General features: G+C 41.6%; 1 protein-coding gene across 1 annotated transcript in view; it reads right to left on the bottom strand.

Annotated features, from left to right (window-relative positions):
• alk (ALK receptor tyrosine kinase) overlaps positions 1 to 21,169 on the bottom strand; it is a 711,395-nt gene that overhangs the window by 58,726 nt on the left and 631,500 nt on the right. Inside the window, exons 17-19 of the mRNA XM_063006743.1 lie at positions 19,341 to 19,488; positions 17,366 to 17,476; positions 16,088 to 16,235 (exon numbers count right to left, since the gene is read on the bottom strand). Of these exons, the coding sequence (XP_062862813.1) occupies positions 16,088 to 16,235; positions 17,366 to 17,476; positions 19,341 to 19,488 (407 nt within the window). The remainder of the gene's footprint in view (positions 1 to 16,087; positions 16,236 to 17,365; positions 17,477 to 19,340; positions 19,489 to 21,169) is intronic.

Raw genomic sequence — 21,169 nt, 5'->3', positions numbered from 1 at the left:
TATTATTATTATTATAATAATAAATATTATCAATAGTCATTATTATTATTATGATTATTATCAATATTGTCATTATTATTATTATTATTATTATTATTATAAATATTATCAATATTGTCATTATTATTATTATTATTATCATCATTATTTTTATTGTTATTGTTATTAATATTATTGTTATTATTATTATTATTATTGTTATCATTACTATTATTATTATTATTATTATCATCATCATTATTATCATTATTATTATTATTATCATTATCATTATTATTATTATTATTGTTATCATTATTATCATTATCATTATTATTATTATCATTACTGTTATTATCATTACTGTTATTATCATCATTATTGTTATTATTATTATTATTATCATTATTATTATTATTTTATTCATTAATTTATTTTATTTTTATTTAATTGTCATGGCTGAACGCCACTATAAATATTACAGTGCCTAATTCCAAACAGCAGATGGTGTATAATACAGCACTATTGGACTCTTGATCCTTGACCCTGCTAACTTCAACTCCTAACACTTAACAATGAATTACTGTGTAATTCACAAACAACAGTACCTGTTAGCACAAAAATCCTGATTTAGTAACAGCCTTACCAATTCTTTACCAAATCAAGCATATTAATGAATCTGGTTAAGGTTGGTTAAGCTGATTTTATTGGTTGCTTTTTTGGGCTTCCAAAAGCCCACACCAATTATTCATGAAGACATGAATGCATCCTAGAGCTTTTCAATCAATGTGTTATTTATTTATTTTTTGCACCCAATCTAGTCATATCCAGTCACCCTATTGCATTACACCTCCTCTCTTACTTATGTTGATCTCCACCCTGATTAAGGAGAGCCATGACTCTCCGACACGTGTGCAGTAGCCGACTGCATCTTTCACTTGCACGAGGCGAAGTCATATGTGGATCATTATCCCTCGACCCTGTGCAGGTGCCATCAATCAGCCAGCAGAGGTCGTAATTGCATCAGTTATGAGGTCACCTCTGGCACCCTTCCCTTAGATAACAGCCAATCATTGTTCATGTAGGCGCCTAGCCTGCTGGATGGCGTGCTAGCGTGTTTTACCACTGTGCCACCTGAGCACCTTATAAATGTGTTGAAATGTAAGGTATTTATTAGACTGTATTATATTTTGTTAGATTCGTTTCCGCTTGAACCAACCCAATACAGTAGACCCTTGAGTTACGAACCGTTTACCATACAAACATTTTTACAAGCAATCTTTTTCAACTTAACGTACAAACACATTTTGTTTTATGAACTGAAATTCGCGAAACACGTGACGACACGAACAAGTTGACTCTGACCGTCGCTCTCTCTGCATATATATATATATATATATACAGTGAGCGAACATTTGGACAGCGGACAGTGTTTTTCCGGTGTTTTCTTTATATTTTGTAAAATTCAATATTAAAATGGCCTAAAAGAAGGTGAAGAGAAAGCGTAGTGGTGAGAAAATGAATCTATTATTATTTGTTGATGTATAATTACTCCTGCCAGTAGCTGTCACTGTGTATCAGACAGAGGGGACAGTGAGTGAGAGAGAAGAAGGAAACCACTGAGTAAAGTATTCCTTCTTTCGTGCAATTACACCTACAAAATACAACACTATTGAAATAAAAAAGGAAATAATAGATAAATATGAGAATTATTATTGTTTCTGGTAGATACATTTTATAAAAAAATGAAAATTTATTATGGTGTATGGTACAGCACACGTACTGTACTGAATTGTGATGTGTGTTCTTTTATGTACAGTACTACTGTGCATTGTTGTTTATTATTGTTTATTACAGTATTATCTATTCTATAATTTAAGATTTAAGGGAAAATATACTTGTATTTATAACAAAAAAGACCATTTAAGACATTAGAAAGGTTAGGTAGGGGGGTGGTTTGGGAGGTCTGGCATGGATTAATTCTATTTACATTAGTTCTTATGGGAAAAATAGGTTTAACTAACAAACATTTTGACTTAAGAACAGCCCTTTGGAAACAATTAAATTTGTAAGTCAAGGGTCTACTGTATTCACTTGGAAATTGAGCTAGAATTGTATTCAGGACCCAGTAAATTGCTCTGATCGGCTCTAGTGGGCGTTCACACAAAACGCCAAGCTGTTAAATTGCTGCTGGTTAATAATTGGGTATGCGTGGATATGTGAGAGGGCTTACATCTGGATCATGCGCTTATAATGGCATCAATTCTGCAAACTGCACATCAGATTAATACCTGTCCTTTAATTAGTTTGTTTTACACATGCACTTGGCAACCTTAAAATGACTTTCAAGTTTAATTAATAACATTGTGGGTGCTAAGACTGTTTATATTGCTTCTCCTCACTTAAGTAGAGTAGAATCATCACTAATTATATACGGTATGTATTATCACAAGCATGGTGTCTAAGAAAATGTGTTTAAGAGAAATTTTCTTTGTGGACCTTGTCAGTAAATCAGCTTACATACCTTAAGACACAAATACAGACCTTGGTTACCTTTTAATTTATATGCATAGCCTTCACTGAAAATTTCCTGTAATATATTTATTATAAGTACATTTTGTAGGTTTAAGTTTGATCAACCTCTTTCTCCAAGTTTATTATTAGAAAAGAACCAGCTCTAAGCAAATGCTGCTCCGTCAATCCGCAATGTGCATTAATCCTCTTCCAGCCCTTTATCTGACCACAGGGTGCTGTTAGCTGGATGTTTGCGATTGGTGAACGTTTTTAAATCCAGCTGTGACATTAAAATGAAATGGCAACAGCACACACTATGAGGTCAGTGGAACCGCTGGGGTAATAACAGTGCACCAGTCGAATAACATCTGGTCAGAAGTGGTGCTTTTGGGTCCCTTTACATTTATGGAAGTGGCGTCTGGTGACTTGCAAAGTGTACGTGGCGACAAATGGGCCATAAACTGGTCTGTATCCATACTGACATGGGTGTGGACTGAGCCCTTGATTATATAGCCTGTTTATATACCTGACGGTATAGTATAGATGCATGAGCACTATTTATTTATTTATTAGATTTTAACGTCATGTTTTACACACTTTGGTTACACTCATGACAGAATAGGTAGTTACTGGTTACACTGGTTAAAATGTATCAGTTTGCCAGTCAGGTGGCGCAGCAGTAAAATACACTAGCACACCAGAGCTGGGATTTCGAATACATTGTATCGAATCTCAGCTCTGCCATCTGGCTGGGCTGGGCGGCTGCACGAACAACGATTGGCTGTTGTTCATAGGATTAGGGGCAAGTCTGATCATGGGTCCTCATAACTGGTGCAATCACAACGCCTGCTGGCTGATTGATGGTGCCTGCACAGGGCTGGGGAATAATGCTGATCAGGGTGTGGCTCTCTGTGCACAATGCTGATCGGTGTATATATATATATATATATATATATATATATATATATATATATATATATATATGAACTCGACTCCTGCAGGTGAAAAATGCAGTCTGTACTGAGCATGTGTCGGAGGGGGAATGTGTCAGTTGAGAAGCGTCCTCAGTCAGCGGTGGAGGGTTGAATCAGTGGAGGATGCAATCAGGGTAATTAGACATGACTAGATTAGGAGAGAAAATTGGGGGGAAAAAGGTTGGGAAAAATAAATCAGTTTAAGTTTAATGTCAAACACAGTCATGGACAATTTTGTATCTCTATTTCACGTCACTTGTGCGTCTTTGGACTGTGGCAGGAAACCGGAGCTCCCTGAGGAAACCCACACAGAAAGGACCCGCACCGCCCGACCTGGGGATCGAACCCAGGACCTTCTTGCTGTCAGGTGACAGTGCTACCCACTTAGCCACCGTGCCGCCCCTGATTCTAAGAACCCTGAGCTGCATAAACACCACATGTGAAGTAAAAACAGCTAAACATAGATATACAGTATGTAGATACTAAAGTGGGTTTGATGGTTATTACACACAAATGTTCGTGTCGTGGAAATTTAGTGATGTTTCACCGCACCGATCAAACAAATCGGCTATTTGCGCCAAGGGTCGCGGTGAGAGCTAAGCGCAAAACGCTTCTCACGTGAATGCACTAAAGAAAACAACAATGGCGATTAACATGTCTACGTCTTCTACCTCTTCTTATCACCAATAGTTTAGAGATGCTATTTGCATTAAAAAAACAGCACAAATGCTCTTGGGTAATCTACACTCTTTGACATCATGTTACTACTCTTTACTTTTGTTGTGCAACACCCACCATTGATGACGCCGCTCAGTTCTCAAAAACTGGTGGAAACGTGGGCCGGTTCTCTAAAAAAAACACCAGAGTTAGAAGAAACCGGAGCAGAACCAGAGTTCTTTTGTAGTGCTTTTCCACCAATAGAACCATGGTCCTTGAACCGGTTCTGTTCAGGTTTCTTAGAACTTTGGTGTTCTATAGAGAACCGACTCGCGTTTCCACCAGTTTTTGAGAACCAAGCATGCATCATCAATGGTGGGCATTGCTTAACAAAAGTTAAGAGTAGTAACATGATGGCGGAGTGTGTAGGTTATGTACGAGCATTTGTGCTGTTGTTACAGATGTTCGTTTTTATGTAAAAAGCATCAATCAACTATTGGTGATAAGAAGACGTAGACGTGTTTGTCGCAGTTGTTGTTTTCTTTAGTTCATTGACGTGAGAAGCGTTTTGCGCTTCGCTTTCACCGCGACTCTTGGCGCAAATAGCCGATTTGCTCAGCACTCGACTTCAGCGGTGAAACATCACTAAGTTCCACGACACGAACATCTATTTGTGTAAAATAACCATCAAATCTAGTCTAAAATACAATACAAGTATCTCTGTTTAGCTGTACGTGTGGTGTTTATGCAGCTTGGGGTTCTAAATCTTATCGGGAGAGTCGAAAAAGCTTCACGTAAAGAATAAAACATAACGTGGCTGAATGTACTAAAAGTAAGACATAAAAACACTACATTTCTCACCGTTATTACTGGTTATAAGTGCTCTGTACTGGTTATAAGTGCTCTGTACTGCCCAAATTCATCGGTCGTTGTTTTAGTACAACAAGCCACATTACGATTTATTTTACGTTAAGCATTTTCTCCCCTCTTTAGTGCGTCCAATTGCCCAATTTGCATCACGCATCCTCTGCCTCTGCTGATCCCTGCCCTGACCGAGGAGATCAAAGCTAACCCACATCCCCTCTGACACATGAGCAGCAAGCCGTATGCATCCTGCCGCCCACACATTGACGAGTGTTGTGCCACCTAGCGTTGTGTGCGGAGAGACACACTCCATCACAATGTAGGCGCCTCTAATCAGCCAGCAGAGGTCGTAGTTGCACCATTCTGACAGAGAGACCCGCTTCCGACCCTAGTCCCGTCCATCTGAACAACAGGCCAATTATTGTTCATATAGCCGCTCAGCCTCGGCCGGTAAGGATTCAATACGACGTACTCGAGATCCAGCTCCGGTTGCAGCGTGTGTTTTTACCGCTGCGCCACCTGAGCGGCACGTTAAGCGTTTTTCGTTCTGTCCGGGTCACTTTTACCACGTCACATCTTTTTTTAAGCCGCTTTGAAAATATCAGCAACAAACTGGCTCAAAATTTAATCAGGTGAACTTTATTTCTTTTTTTTATTTATTATAATTTTTTCCCCTTTTTCTCCCCCTTTAGTGCATCCAATTGTTCAATTTGCATCGTGCTTCCTCTCTGTCTATGCCGAACCCTGCCCTGACAGAGGAGATCGAAGCTAACCAACATCCCCTCCGAAACACTGGCAGCAGCCGGATGCATCTTTGCCACCCACACATCGATGAGTTTGGCGCCACCTAGCGTTGCATGCAGAGAGACACACCCTAAGGGCACTCTTCCTCATCACTTGTGTAGGCGCCTCTTAATCAGCCGGCAGAGGTCGTAATCGCTTTCTGACAGAGAGAGACCCACCCCCTCCGGTCTCCAATCCCACCCCCCACCTGAACAACAGGCCAATCGTTGTTCATATAGCCGCCCAGCCTTCGACCGGCTGAAGGCAGAGCTGGATTCGAAACGAAACTTTCGAAATCCAGCTCTGGTTGCAGCGCGTGTTTTTACCGCTGCGCCACCTGAGCGGCGAATCAGGTGAACTTTAAAAGATAAAAATGCAGTGGTTTAGCAAAGCACCCAAACCTCTACACTTTGACACGCCCACCGATTACGTCACGGTTCGCGCTGAAAAAAACAAACAAGTATTCTGTGGTGCCAGATTGGCCAGCTATTTCGCTGTCTGGAACCTCTTTTTTTCAGTGGAAACACGCAGAACCAGTTCAAAATCAAGTTCGCGAACCAGAACCGGAACCGTTCCGCGTCGGTGGAAAAGGGGTAATGGTGGAAAAGCGTGTGCAGTGTGCTGCCCCACATAAGCACTAAGTAAATGATTAGCTCTGCAGACCTAATAAGCACACTGATGAGACAAATAGTGATGAGTCTGCCTAGAGGATAAAGATCCACAATTTGTTTGCATAGTGCGTAAACAACAACCTTTTCCTAAATGTCACAGAGTCTAAAGAAATCGTTATTGACTCCGGGAGAAACAAAAGCGCTCGCTATCGGATTTAAATCAATGGCTCATCTGTGCGAATCGTCATTAGCTTCGGATTCACGGTTGTCCAGCTGTCAGACTTTATTTCTCCCCCGATTTTCAAACAGGCTCTGGCATGAGCACTACCACCCTAGTCAGCAGCAGCATGTACCGGCTGGTTGCATCACACTGAGGGTTCTGCACAAAACAGTTAAAACCGCTTTAAAATCGGACCTGACCTCCCACATCTGCTTAGTTAAGCAGCGTGAATGCCAAACACCCAGCACATGCTGATTCTACTTGTCCTCAGTGGCATGCGCTTTCGTAGCATCATGGAACACACCTACGCATTAGGAACGCTTCTTTACACAGGCCATCAGGATTTTTAGGACAGAGAGACTAACAGCAATCCCTTAACACCATCCCTTATATAGCACACACATTTATTTCTACACTAAAGGCAAATTCACACTCCATGACCATAATGATTTTACAACCCCAAATCAGAAAAAGTTGGGACAGCATGGAAAATGCAAATAATGAATAGAAATACAGAGTTTCTTACATTTACTTTGACTTTAATTTCATTGCAGACAGGATGAACCTGAGATATTTCATGTTTTATCTGCTCAACTTCATTTCATTTATTAATAAACATCCATTCCTGCATTTCAGACCTGCAACACATTCCAAAAAAATGTGGGACAGTAAAGCACTTGCTACTTTGTAATGTTGGCATTCCTTTTCACCACACTTAAAAGTGATTTAGTGTTTCAGCTTTTATTTTGTCCCATTCTTCCTGCAAACACGTCTTAAGATGTGCAACAGTACGGGGTCGTCGTTGTCGCATTTTTCATTTTAAGATTTTCCACACATTCTCTATTGGGGACGGGTCAGGACTGCAGGCACTCTTTTTCGGCAGCCATGCCTTTGTAATGTGTGCAGCATGTGGTTTTGCATTGTCTTGTTGAAAAATGCATGGACGTCCCTGGAAAAGATGACATTTTGAAGGCAGCACATGTTGCTCTAAGATCTCAATGTACTTTTCTGCATTAATGCTGCCAACACAGAAGTGTAAATGACCTCTGCCAAGGGCACTGACACAGCCCCATACCATGACAGACCCTGGCTTTTGAACTGATAACAGTCTGGATGTTCCTTTTCGTCTTTGGTCCGGAGCACACAGTGACAATTTTTTCCAAAAAAAAAAAACACCTTGGAATGCTGATTCATCTGACCACAACACACATTTCCACTGTGTGATGGTCCATCCTAGATGCCTCAGAGCCCAGAGAAGTCGACACCGCTTCTGGACATGCTTAACAAAAGGCTTCTTGTTTGCACAGTAAAGTTTTAAGTGGCATTTGTGCATGTAACTCTGTATTGTAGTGCTTGACAAAGGTTTGCCAAAGTAATCCCTCACCCATGTGGTTATATCAGCTATTGTTGAGTGGCGGTTCTTGATGCAGTGCCATCTGAGGGATCGATGATCACGAGCATTCAGCCTAAGCTTGCACCCTTGGCCTTTATGCACTGAAAATCCTCCCGATTCATTTAATTGTTTAATAATATTATGCACTTATGCAATTTGTTGATACACTGGAGATCCTCTTTGCTCATCAAAGACTCAGCCTTTCCTGGATGCTGCTTTTGTACCAAACCATGATTACAATCACCTGTTGGCATCACCTGTTTGGAATCGCATCATTATTTAGTTTTTTCACCTTATTAATAGCCCTAAATTGCCCCTGTCCCAACTTTTTTGGAATGTGTTGCAGGCCTAAAATGCAGGAATGAATGTTTATTAATAAATGAAATGAAGTTGAGCAGATAAAACATGAAATCTCTCAGGTTCATCATGTCTGCAATGAAATAAAAGTCAAGTAAATGTAAGGAACACTGCATTTGTATTTTATTTGCATTTTCCATACTGTCCCAACTTTCTTTGATTCAGGGTTGTATTATATATACCCCCACCCCACCGTACTATAGGATTATATAGATGTTTAAAATTTGTATTGTTTTTGGTGTGCTGTTTGTACTGTGTTATGTCTTGTATTTTGATTCCTAAAGCACTGGGGGAAAAAGTAAAAGAGTAAAAAGTTGCACAGCTTGTTGGTATGCCTCATGGCATGAGAAGAAAACATTGTTTGTGAGGAAGCAGGGAGTGAAGAAAAGGATAAATTTGTGCTCTGACCACTTGTGCTGACTCTCGGCAGTAGTAAATAGAGCACGATGGAGTCGGGCTTTAAAAAGTAAAGCTCTGATGAAGCTCGTACTGTGTAGCCCTCTAGAGAAGATCATGGGCCGAAACACTCACACACCCACACACATCACAATAGATGTGGAGTAAAAAAAAACTTGAAATGAAATGGAAGCTTCAACACACGCTGTTAGAACGTGCCCATGTTCTTAACTCAATTTCAAAACAAAATCAGAACTACCCAGAAATATGGCACATTGCACATTCCAAAATGTGCATCCTAAAAGTGCAAAAATCACCAGGACTGTGGTAGTTAAGAACACATCTACAACCCCAAATCAGAAAAAGTTGGGACAGTATAGAAAAATGCTAATAAAATAAAAATGCAGTGTTCCTTACATTTACTTTGACTTTTATTTCATTGCAGACCCAAGATATTTCATGTTTTATCTGCTTAACTTTATTACATTTGTTAATATACCTCCATTCCTGCATTTCAGGCCTGCAACACATTCCAAAAAAAGTTGGGACGGGGGCAATTTAGGGCTAGTAAAGAGGTGAAAAAAATTGTAATCATGGTTTGGTACAAAAGCAGCATCCAGGAAAGGCCGAGTCTTTGATGAGCAAAGGATGCTTTGATGATCAGAGGATCTCCAGTTTGTCAACAAATGTGTGAGAAAATGATTGAAATATTTAAAAACAATGTACCTCAAAGAAAGATTGGAAGGGATTTGCATATTTCTCCCTCTACAGTGCAAAATATCATTAAACCATTCAAGGAATCGGGAGGAATTTCAGTGCGTAAAGGCCAAGTGCGCAAGCTTAAGCTGAACGCCTGTGATATTCGATCCATCAGATGGCACTGCAATCAAGAACCGCCACTCAACAATAGCTGATATAACCACATGGGTGAGGGATTACTTTGGCAAACTTTTGTCAAGCACTACAATACAGAGTTACATGCACAAATGCCACTTAAAACTTTACTGTGCAAAAAAAGAAGCCTTATGTTAAGCATGTCCAAAAAGGGCGTCGATTTCTCTGGGCTTGGAGGCATCTAGGATGGACCATCACACAGTGGAAACGTGTACTGTGATCAGATGAATCAGCATTCCAGGACAAAACATGAAATATCTCAGGTTTATACTGTCTGCAATGAAATAAATGTTAAAGTAAATGTAAGAAACTCTCCTGGAATGGCATTAAAAAAACTACATTAGTATTCATCGAGTCCCGCCCTTTGGAATTAGGCAGTGTCAGGATATTCATCCCATACAGGCCATTTTGGACAGATTTTTTTTCAGAGCAAGTGCATGTCTACAAGCTTCAGAATATAAATAAAGATTACAGTGAGCCAAGACATAAAACTGCAGATGCAAAAACATTGATATTACAGTGAACAGCACAAGCAATAACATTAGTCTCCAGCAACATCAAAAACAGGCATAGTGATACATTCTTTTTATAAGCACTGGATATAAAATCAATTGCCCAAACAAATAAAATATATGTGTGATAGATCAATATGTTCTGCTCTAGCTCTGTCTGCACTAGCTCAAATCAAAGTCCCAAAAGTGAAAACAAATATGACCTTGCACCAGCCATTTTTGTAAACATAACTATTTACAGTTTAGCCTAAAAGATTCCATACAGTATAGTTTAAAGGGGTAAGTAGGTAACTGCTGTTTTTTTTTTTTGTGTGTAACTGAATAATTGAAACACATTCAGGGGAGTAACTACTGGGGGGGCAGGTGCACTGGGGCCCATTGCGGCGGGAGGGCCCTCCACTGCACTGCCGCCCCCCATTGCCTGCATTGCCTGTATTATTATATTACAATATTTTTGTTAAGTAAAACTAAACTAACTAAAGCTAACTAACTAAAATACAATAAAATATCAGAATACATGTAATCAAAATATACAGTGAGTGCACAGCAAGGGATCTTGGGAATCTGTGTAACCTGCTTAACGTTACTAGACCAATGGAACATCAGGCTGAACTTGACGTGTGACTACTGCAAGCCAACGCATCTGTGGTGAGCTTCTGAGTGAGTACCTTCAATTCATTCTGATCAGCTATCAGCATACAGCAGCCAACCCGTCTTCCGCTGCTGGGGGATCGCTGATTGCAGTCGAGGTGGGCACATTGCATATTGCTCACGCCTCCTCCGACCCGCACAGGACCCTTAGCGGAACCCTTTTTTTCCCTTTTTTCAGCACAGGCCTCTCTCTATGTGCTAATCAGGGTCCTTACACAGTGTTTGAAGTACCCACCAACATAGTCCCCAAGAAAAGTGTCTGCTGCAGGCATTACCAATTATGCCTGCTAGATGGCACCCAGCCAACCAATGGCAACGGTGGATGGTGTGCTAGGGGAATATCCCGCTGCACCACCTTGGTGCTATTGAGCATTTTAAAGAACAAAAATGATTTTTGTAAGTAGCCTTAAAACCCAACAATAATGTACCTACTTTTCAACCTGAATGGGGCATTGCTATGTTTCAGGACTGATTCGCTACTCATAGCACTGGTGCTTTAGAGAAAGTGGATTAAATAATATAGAAGGAAGGTTTCCTTAAATTTATTACATTTAGCTGCTATTAGGTTTTCAAGCAAGACAATGACCCAGAACAAACTGGTTTTGGAATGCTTAACTCAGCCCAAATTTAAGCTTTTAAGTCCTGTTTCCACCTAATTGAGAATATGTGGACTGTACAAAAAGTAGAGTCTGTGCTAATAAACCAACTACTTTGGTTAAACTCTACCAGTTCTTATAGGAAGACTCAATTTGCACACCTGATAGAACCAGGGACCTAGAAGTACATGCAGTCCATTAAGCCATGTTTCCACTTCAAGTTAGTATCTGAACAACTTCCTTAAAAATAAAGCATCCTACACATTTTAAAATGAACGTCTTTTTTATTATGCATTTTATTCCCTTTTTCTCCCGATTTCAGCACGTCCAATGTTTACCCAATTGAGTTATGCTTCCTCTCTACTGGAGCTGACCCCCACCCCAATTGAGGAGAGTGAGACTGTCACACTGCCGTGCCAACAATGCTGCTCCTGCCGGATGTGACGGTACCTGGCGTGTTTTTGTATCTGTTGGTCCTGGATTTTGTAAAGTTGCTTTGAGACAATGTCTATTGTTAAAAGAGCTATATAAATAAATTTGACTTGACCTGACTCACACGCCCCCTCCGACACGTGCGCAGTACTGACTGCCTCTTTTCACCTGCACAAGGCGAGTTCATATGCGGATCAGCCTTGTGCACGGAGAGCCACACCCCGATCAGCATTATTCCACAACTCTGCGCAGGCACCATCAATCAGCCAGCAGAGGTCGTAATTGCACCAGTTATGACAAACTCTGGTCCAGCTCATCCCACCCTGAACAACAGCCAATCGTTGTTCATGTGGCCACCCAGCCTAGCCGGATGGCAGAGCTGAGATTCCATATGATGTATTCGAAATCCCAGCTCTGGTGTGCTAGTGTGTTTTTATCGCTGCGCCACCTGAGCGGCCACAAAATTAACATCTTTTTTATTTATTTATTTGTTTTTTAAACCCCAGTGATCATAGCAGATGGATACCCAGCTAGTTCAAACATAGTTCTCTTGGTCTGCCACAAAAAGTATTAATTCCACTGATAGAGTATCCTGGAATAGGATATGTTCCTTGACCTCATGTCATCTATCTTAGATATGTTTATATCATTCTCTGGATATTTATGGATGGTCTTAGAACAAAATGCTTCAATATTTAAACAGTAGCTTTAACTATAAGTCTAGGTTACAACATATTAGAAAAGAGAGTACCGCATAACTCCAAATTAAGATTTGATTTAGTACAACCTTGATGTTTTGTGTTACATACTAAGCCATTCAGAATTTCAACCAGTGGTCTGTCTGAATTATCGATCTCTGCCTGGTGCTCGGGGTGTGCAGTGGTCTAATTCGCTCTCCCACCAATGCTAAGATCTGTAGTCTGCTGAGATCTCTAGGTCAATGCTTTGCTCATTGACCATGTATTGGGATGTTAGGGGTAGTGGTTGATAGGGTTCCTTATTGGTGGCTGGCTGGCTGGTTTTGCTTTCTAGTCTCATGTATGCTTTGCACATTGACTATGTATTTGGGGGGTTGATAGGTTCCCTATTGGTGCTGCAATTGCAGCCAAAGCTGGATGATTGAAGGCACCTGAATGAGAAGAGGAAGGTTCATGGTGCATTACAGCACCTCTCTACATAGCTACAAAGCTCTCAACATCTCTACAAAGCAGCACGGCTGTCTGTGAGACTCCATCTCTGACAGGTCAAAAGAGGCAGCTGGCATCTGCACACATACTGTATGATAGGGGGTGATTTGGTCAGGGTGTGGATGTGAAGTGGCCGTGGAATTCAGGGAAACTAAATATGATTTTACTGGGAGGAAAATGAGAAAAGTACAAGAATTTAGCCTGCTTAGCCATAGCCTGTTCAATTTTTTTTTAATTACCAAGATACACTGATCAGCCATAACATTAAAACCACCTCCTTGTTTCTACACTCACTGTCCATTTTATCAGCTCCACTTACCATATAGAAGCACGTTGTAGTTCTACAATTACTGACTGTAGGCCATCTTTTTCTCTGCATGCTTTGTTAGCCCCCTTTCATGCTGTTCTTCAATGGTCAGAACCACCACAGGACCACTACAGAGTAGGTATTATTTGGGTGGTGGATCATTCTAAGCACTGCAGTGATACTGACATGGTGTGTTGTGTGTTAGTGTGTGTTGTGCTGGTATGAGTGGATAAGACACAGCAGCGCTCACTGTCACTGCTGGACTGAGAATAGTCCACCAACCAAAAATATCAAGCCAACAGCACCCCGTGAGCAGCGTCTTGAGTCCACTAATGAAGGTCTAGAAGATGACCAACTCAAACAGCAGCAATAGATGAGCGATCGTCTCTGACTTTACATCTACAAGGTGGACCAACTAGGTAGGAGTGTCTAATAGAGTGGACAGTGAGTGGACACGGTATATAAAAACTCCAGCAGCGCTGCTGTGTCTGATCCACTCATACCAGCACAACACACACTAACACAACACCACCACGTCATTGTGCTGAGAAGGATCCACCACCTAAATAATACCACTCTGTAGTGGTCCTGTTGGGGTCCTGACCATTGAAGAACAGGGTGAATGCAGGCTAAATAGGTATGTAGAGAAACAGATGGACTACAGTCAGTAATTGTGCTCCTATATGATAAGTGGAGCTGATAAAATGAACAGTGAATGTAGAAACGTTACGGGTGATTAGTGTATGTTATTAATGTTATTTAAAATTAAAATTGAATTGCTGATTGAAAACGTGACCTACAAATGCACAAAACTGTTTGCACCAACATTAAACAAAATAAATGTAGCCAGTCCACATGATTTAGAGAAAATAAGATGTTTTTCAGATGCTCCATGTCTAGTCCTGATGATGGTGGTATGTGTAGTTAGTAGGTGTTTTTGATGGTGAACCCATATGGTGAAGAGTTTCATGCACTGTGTGTTGTGACACATTTCCCAATTACCAGTATTAAACTTGTAAGCAATTTCAGGCACGACAGCCCATCGGTTGGTCTAACCACACGGCATAGGCTTTGTTGTCTTTTGGAATTCATGAGTCTTGGAAGTTTAACACTCTTTCGGGGGGTCATGGTTTGTTCCTCCTCCTACTACTTTGACTCAGTCATCTGTTCATAAGTCACTGAAGTCTTTTTCTCCTGCCCATTTGTGCTGCATTCAACTGGTATACTAGATGTAACTACCATTAGCCCAACATCTAATAAATCCCTGACTGTGATGTGTAATTGTTATGAAACAGGCATAGCCGTACACATCTTTCGGGGGCGGCCCTAATGATATGAGTCATTAGTGTAGTATGATACGATATATATACACTATATTGCCAAAAGTACTCGCTCGTCTGCCTTCACACGCATATGAACTTGAGTGACATCCCATTCTTAATCCATAGGGTTTAATATGATGTCGGCCCACCCTTTGCAGCTATAACAGCTTCAACTCTTCTGGTAAGGCTTTCCACAAGGTTTAGGAGTGTGTTTATGGGAATTTTTAACCGTTCTTCCAGAAGCGCATTTGTGAGGTCAGACACTGATGTTGGATGAGAAGGCCTTGCTCACAGTCTCCGCTCTAATTCATCCCAAAGGTGTTCTATCGGGTTGAGGTCAGGACTCTGTGCAGGCCAGTCAAGTTCTTCCACACCAAACTCACTCATCCACATCTTTATGGACCTTGCTTTGTGCACTAATGCACAGTCATGTTGGAACAGGAACATGTAAATGTAGGGGCCCATCCCCAAACTGTTCCCACAAAGTTGGGAGCATGAAATTGTCCAAAATCTCTTCGTATGCTGAAGCATTAAGAGTTCCTTTCACTGGAACTAAGGGGTCGAGCCCAACTCCTGAAAAACAACCCCACACCATAATCCCCCCTCCACCAAACTTTACACTTGGCACAACGCAGTCAGACAAGTACCGTTCTCCTGGCAACCGCGAAACCCAGACTCATCCATTGGATTGCCAGACAGAGAAGCATGATTCATCACTCTAGAGAACACGTCTCCACTGCTCTAGAGCACTAGTACACCACTGCATCTGACGCTTTGCATTGCGCTTGGTGATATAAGGCTTGGATGCAGCTGCTCGGCCATGGAAACTTATTCCATGAAGCTCTCTACACACTGTTCTTGAGCTAATCTGAAGGCCACATGAAGTTTGGAGGTCTGTAGCGATTGACTCTGCAGAAAGTTGGCGACCTCTGCACACTATGCCCCTCAGCATCTGCTGACCCCGCTCTGTAATTTTACATGGCTACCACTTCATGGCTGAGTTGCTGTCATTCCCAATCGCTTCCACTTTGTTATATTACCACTGACAGTCGACTGTAGAATATTTAGCAGCGAGGAAATTTCACTACTGGACTTGTTGCACAGGTGGCATCCTATCACAGTACCACGCTGAAATTCACTGAGCTCCTGAGAGCGACCCATTCTTTCACTAATGTTTGTAGAAGCAGTCTGCATGCCTAGGTGCTTGGTTTTATACACCTGTGGCCATGGAAGTGATTGGAACACCTGAATTCAATTATTTGAATGGGTGAGTGAATACTTTTGGCAATATAGTGTATATGACTGCAACTCAGCCAAACACCTACAATTATATGCTGGCTTAATAATAATGTAGGAAATTAATGAGGTTCATATTAATCACTGAAACATCAACAAATCAACCAGACTTATTTAAAAATATGTGTTAATGCAGGCCCACCTGCAGCTCTGGAGATGCCATTACGTCCAGGGATATGGGGATCACGGTCCACAATCTCAAAAGGGCTCTCTGATTCAGAGTGGTGGCTGTAGCCTCGACCCCCACCTCCGGCAGCGATTAAAAGAGGGATATAGACTCCTTTCTCCACCTGAAATCATACAATAGTGTCAGAATGCCTGAGTCCACTAAAAAAAAAGCAGGGTTAAGCATTGTAAGTTAGTTTTAGAAGCAGTATGACACTGCCAATCATTTCTCCCAATCTAATCATTGCCAATTTCCCTACTGCAATTCTCTTGCTGCTTGTACCACCCCCGCACTGGCCGAAGAGAACTGAGACTATAACGCACCCTCTTCAAGAGGCATGCATTCACCTGACAGTGGCATAGTCTCACCCCGCATATAGAGTGACATGCTCTGAACTCCAGAAATACCCCAACACTAGTGCAGGCACCTTGATCAGACAGAAAAGGGTGCAATTGAATGGGCAATGAAGCCCGATATCCCTCAGGCACACCCAATTCGACCTGTTTGGTCGCTCAGCCAGGTCACTGGCGCCACCTGGGATTCTTTTTTTTTAAATATATATTTTCTTTATGCATTTTCTCCCCTTTTTCTCCCTTTTAGCGCGTCCAATTGCCCAATGCCAATCTCTGCTCTGATTGAGGAAAACGAAGCTAACCCACACCCCCTCCGACACGTGGGCAGCATGCCATATGCATCTCATCACCTACACTTTGACACGTGCAGTGCAGCTCAGTGTTGTGTACGGAGAGACACACCCTGAGAGCGCTCTTTTCTCATCTCTGTGCAACGATCGGCCTGTTGGGCCGATCGTTGTCCATGTGGCCGCTCAGTCTTAGCCGGCAGGCAGAGCTGAGATTCGATACGGCGTATTCGAGATCCCAGCTCTGGTTCCAGCATGTGTTTTTACCGCTACGCCACCTGAGCGGCCGCCACCTGGGGATTCTTAATCAAAAGCTCAAGAGCTATGTCATTGGTAGGCTAGTGCATTAAACCGTTGCAGTGCCACTTGAGTACCTTAGTATATTGTCTTTTTTTTAATAAAAAGTATTTTAGTACATAATACATAATGAGTGTAGGTGTGGTGTCTTAAATTCACCCAAATTCATGTGTCATTCCTTACTTATGATACATTTAAATAACTTGGTATTAAATAAAATAAACAGTGTATACTTGATTTAGAAACTCTGTAACTTGTATTTGATATTGATACCAGTAATATAGTTCTTTTATTCATCACTGCTTTGTGTGCCTTACCATAAAAATATAAGATGCACCCCCTCCTCCGCCTCCACCTCCTTTAAGCATGCTCTCGCTGTCTGGTGGATCATTTGGCTCCTGACAGATTTTCTGCAGAGACTCCACAGTCTGAACCAAGGTAAAGCAGAGATGTAACGAAACATCCAGGGCTGAGCAAGTTACTTTATTGCATCCTTTATTCAAAAACACTACCTGGTGTAGAAAATGAACTAAATCTTGGTCTATTCAGTAACTATAAGAAACAGGACTTGTATTAATCTTATTTATTCATTCATTTTCACTAATTAAAATGGGGGGGGGATGGGACCACTGGAGCTCGGACCACTGGAGTTGGACTTCAATTTTAAATTCTATTTATTGTGAGGCTACTGTTAGACTATTGCAGTAGCTGGAACTACTTTAGATGTTTACAATAGACACGTGCTGTTAGATAATATTAACAAACTCCATGGTATAAAATAGTATCTATCTATCTATCTATCTATCTATCTATCTATCTATCTATCTATCTATCTATCTATCTATCTATCTATCTATCTATCTATCTATCTATCTATCTATCTATCTATCTATCTATCTATCTATCTATCTATCTATCTACTGATCAGCCATAACATTAAAACCACCTTCTTGTTTGTATACTTACTCTCCATTTTATCAGCTCAACTTACCATATAGAAGCACTTTGTAGTTCAACACTTACTGACTGTAGTCCACCTGCATGCATTGTTAGCCCTCTTTCATGCTGTTCTTCAATGGTCAGGACCCCCACAGGACCACCACAGTGCAGGTATTATTTAGGTGGTGGATCATTCTCAGCACTGCAGTGACACTGACATGGTGGTGGTGCGTTAGTGCGTGTTGTGCTGGTATGAGTGGATCAGACACAGCAATGCTAATGGAGTTTTAAACAACTCACTGTCACTGCTGGACTGAGAATAGTCCACCAGCCAAAAATATAAGCAGCCAACAGCAGGTAGCGTCCTGTGACCACTGATGAAGGTCTAGAAGATGACCAACTCAAACAGCAGCAACAGATGAGCGATCGTCTCTGACTTTACATCTACAAGGTGGACCAACTAGGTAGGAGTGTCTAATAGAATGGACAGTGAGTGGACACTATTTAAAAACTCCAGCAGCGCTGCTGTGTCTGATCCACTCATACCAGCACAACACACACTAACACACCACCACCATGTCAGTGTCACTGCAGTGCTGAGAATGATCCACCACCTAAATAATACCTGCTCTGTAGTGGTCCTGGGAGAGTCCTGACCATTGAAGAACAGCATGAAAGGGGGCTAACAAAGCATGCAGAGAAACAGACGGACTACAGTCAGTAATTGTAGGACTACAAAGTCCGTTCATGTGGTAAGTGGAGCTGATAAAATGGATAGTGAGTGTAGAAACAGGGAGGTGGTTTTAATGCTATGGCTGATCAGTGTATATAAAATTATTTTTTAGTTTGCCATGTGTGGCTGGATGTTTGGAAGACAAACACTGAGGTAATCAAAGGAAATATGAATGGAGCAGTGATGCGGGACATATTACAGAAGAAAACCGTCAACATTTGCTTTTTTTATGGTATTCATTTTTCTCATATATTTCTTTATTACATACTTTGGTTTAGGCTTGCATGTAAGTACAATAATGTAATTCTAAAGCAAATTAATCATTTACAAATTATTCATAAACAAAATCAAAGTTAGTTTCCCAATTAACTGTACTTTTTTGGGTCCTAACCCATAATGCTTACTAATGGACTTGTAGCAGAATGATGCTCTTAGTTTAATTATGTTTTGTTTTGCTAAAGTGAACAAATGAATACTGCTTTAGAGAATGTATTAAACCTGTTTACTTGGAATGCTTTTACCTTCCAATGCAACACTCCAATATCTGCTATTACACTAAAGGACTAGTTGTAAGCATGTATTGTATCAGCATTGGTAAGAAAATGTGACTTTATGCTCACAGTAGGACAGGCGTCTTCACCACGTTGTCCCACCAAGATGTACAGCACTTCATTTTTCTTCAGCTTGAAATCTCCTACTATGGAGACTCCATGCGACCTCTCGGAGTTCTGAACGCCACGCCCGCCTGCTGCACCGTAAGCTGTGATTCTGCACCAAACACACAGAACGTAACATTTTAAATCCCTGCACATTGAGTATTAGCAGCAGGTTGCATTGGGTCATAAACCTTTACTGAGTTCAAGTTTGTTCCTGTGTCACCTTAGCAATTTGGTCGGGAGCGGTCCAAAACAGCCCTGCAACTGCGATGCACTGTGTATTCTGACACCTTTCTATCAGAACCAGCATTAACTTAAGCTCGTCTGTTGGATCGGACCACACGGGCCAGCCTTCGCTCCCCACGTTGCCTTAATGAGCCTTGGTCGCCCATGAACCTGTCGCCGGTTTACCACTTTTCCTTCCTTGGATCATCCCCCCCCCCCCCAATTTTCTCCCCTAATCTAGTCGTGTCCAATTACCCTGATTGCGTCCTCTATACTGATTCGACCCTTCACCACTGACTGAAGACGTCCCCCTCCGGAACGTACAGTCAGTACAGACTGCATTTTTCACCTGCACAAGTCGAGTTCATACACTTGACGGGCACTGTGTATGGAGGGCCACACTCCAATCAGCATTATTCCTCAGCCCTGTGCAGGCGCCATCAGTCAGCCAGCAGGGGCCGCAGTCGCACCGGTTATGAGGACCTATGATCCGATTTCTTACCCTCTAACCCTGAACAACAGCCAATCGTTGTTCATACTGCCGCCCAGCCCAGTCGGAAAGGCAGAGCTGAGATTCGATACGATGTATTCGAAACCCCAACTCTGGTGTGCTAGCGTACTTTACCGCTGCGCCACCTTCAATAACTTTTGATAGATACTGACCACTGCAGACAGTTAACACCCCACAAGAGCTGCAGTTTTGGAGATGCTCTGACCCAGTCGTCTAGCCATCACAATTTGGCCCTGGTCAAACTCACTCAAATCCTTATGCTTGCTCATTTTTCCTGCTTCTAACACATCAACTTTGAGGATAAAATGTTCACTTGCTGCCTAATATATCCCACCCACTAACAGGTGCCGTGATGAAGAGATAATCAGTGTTATTCACTTCACCTGTCAGTGGTCATAATGTTTTGCCTCGTCGGTGTACATTTACATCATCCTATGTGAACACCCGAGAAAAAGGCTGTCTAAATTCTTAGATACCTTAAAATGCTGCCTACTGAGGTGCCTTAATTCAGAGCGATATTTGAACTGAATAATGAGGGAGCACCCAATGCTTCCTCAGCAGTAAAGGCAAACCCAGCATTTAGAAAGAAAGAAAGAAAGAAAGAAAGATATCCTTTATTTGTCATATATACATATACAGATGTACAGTACAATGAAATTCTTTCTTCGCATATCCCAGCTGGTGTTGGAAGCTGGGGTCAGAGCGCAGGGTCAGCCAACTTACGGCGCCCCTGGAGCAGACAGGGTTAAGGGCCTTGCTCAAGGACCCAACAGTGGCTACATAGCAGAACCTGGATTTGAACCGCCAATCTTCCGGTTGATAGCCCAAAGCCCTACCCACTAGGCTACCACAGGCCCCAGTGTGGCACTAGACTGGTGTACCAGTTTTTCTGCCACATTAGTCTACACCGATCAGCCATAACATTATAGCCACCTCATTGTTTCTACACACATTGTCCATATTATCAGCTCCACTTACCATATGGAAGCACTTTGTTGTTCTACAATTACTGATTGTAGTCCATGTATTTCTCTGCATGCAGTGTTAGCCCCCTTTC

The sequence above is a fragment of the Trichomycterus rosablanca genome, chromosome 13, assembly GCF_030014385.1.
Source record: "Trichomycterus rosablanca isolate fTriRos1 chromosome 13, fTriRos1.hap1, whole genome shotgun sequence".
Classification (NCBI taxonomy): Eukaryota; Metazoa; Chordata; class Actinopteri; order Siluriformes; family Trichomycteridae; genus Trichomycterus; species Trichomycterus rosablanca.
This window is presented reverse-complemented; position numbering and strand designations above follow the sequence as displayed.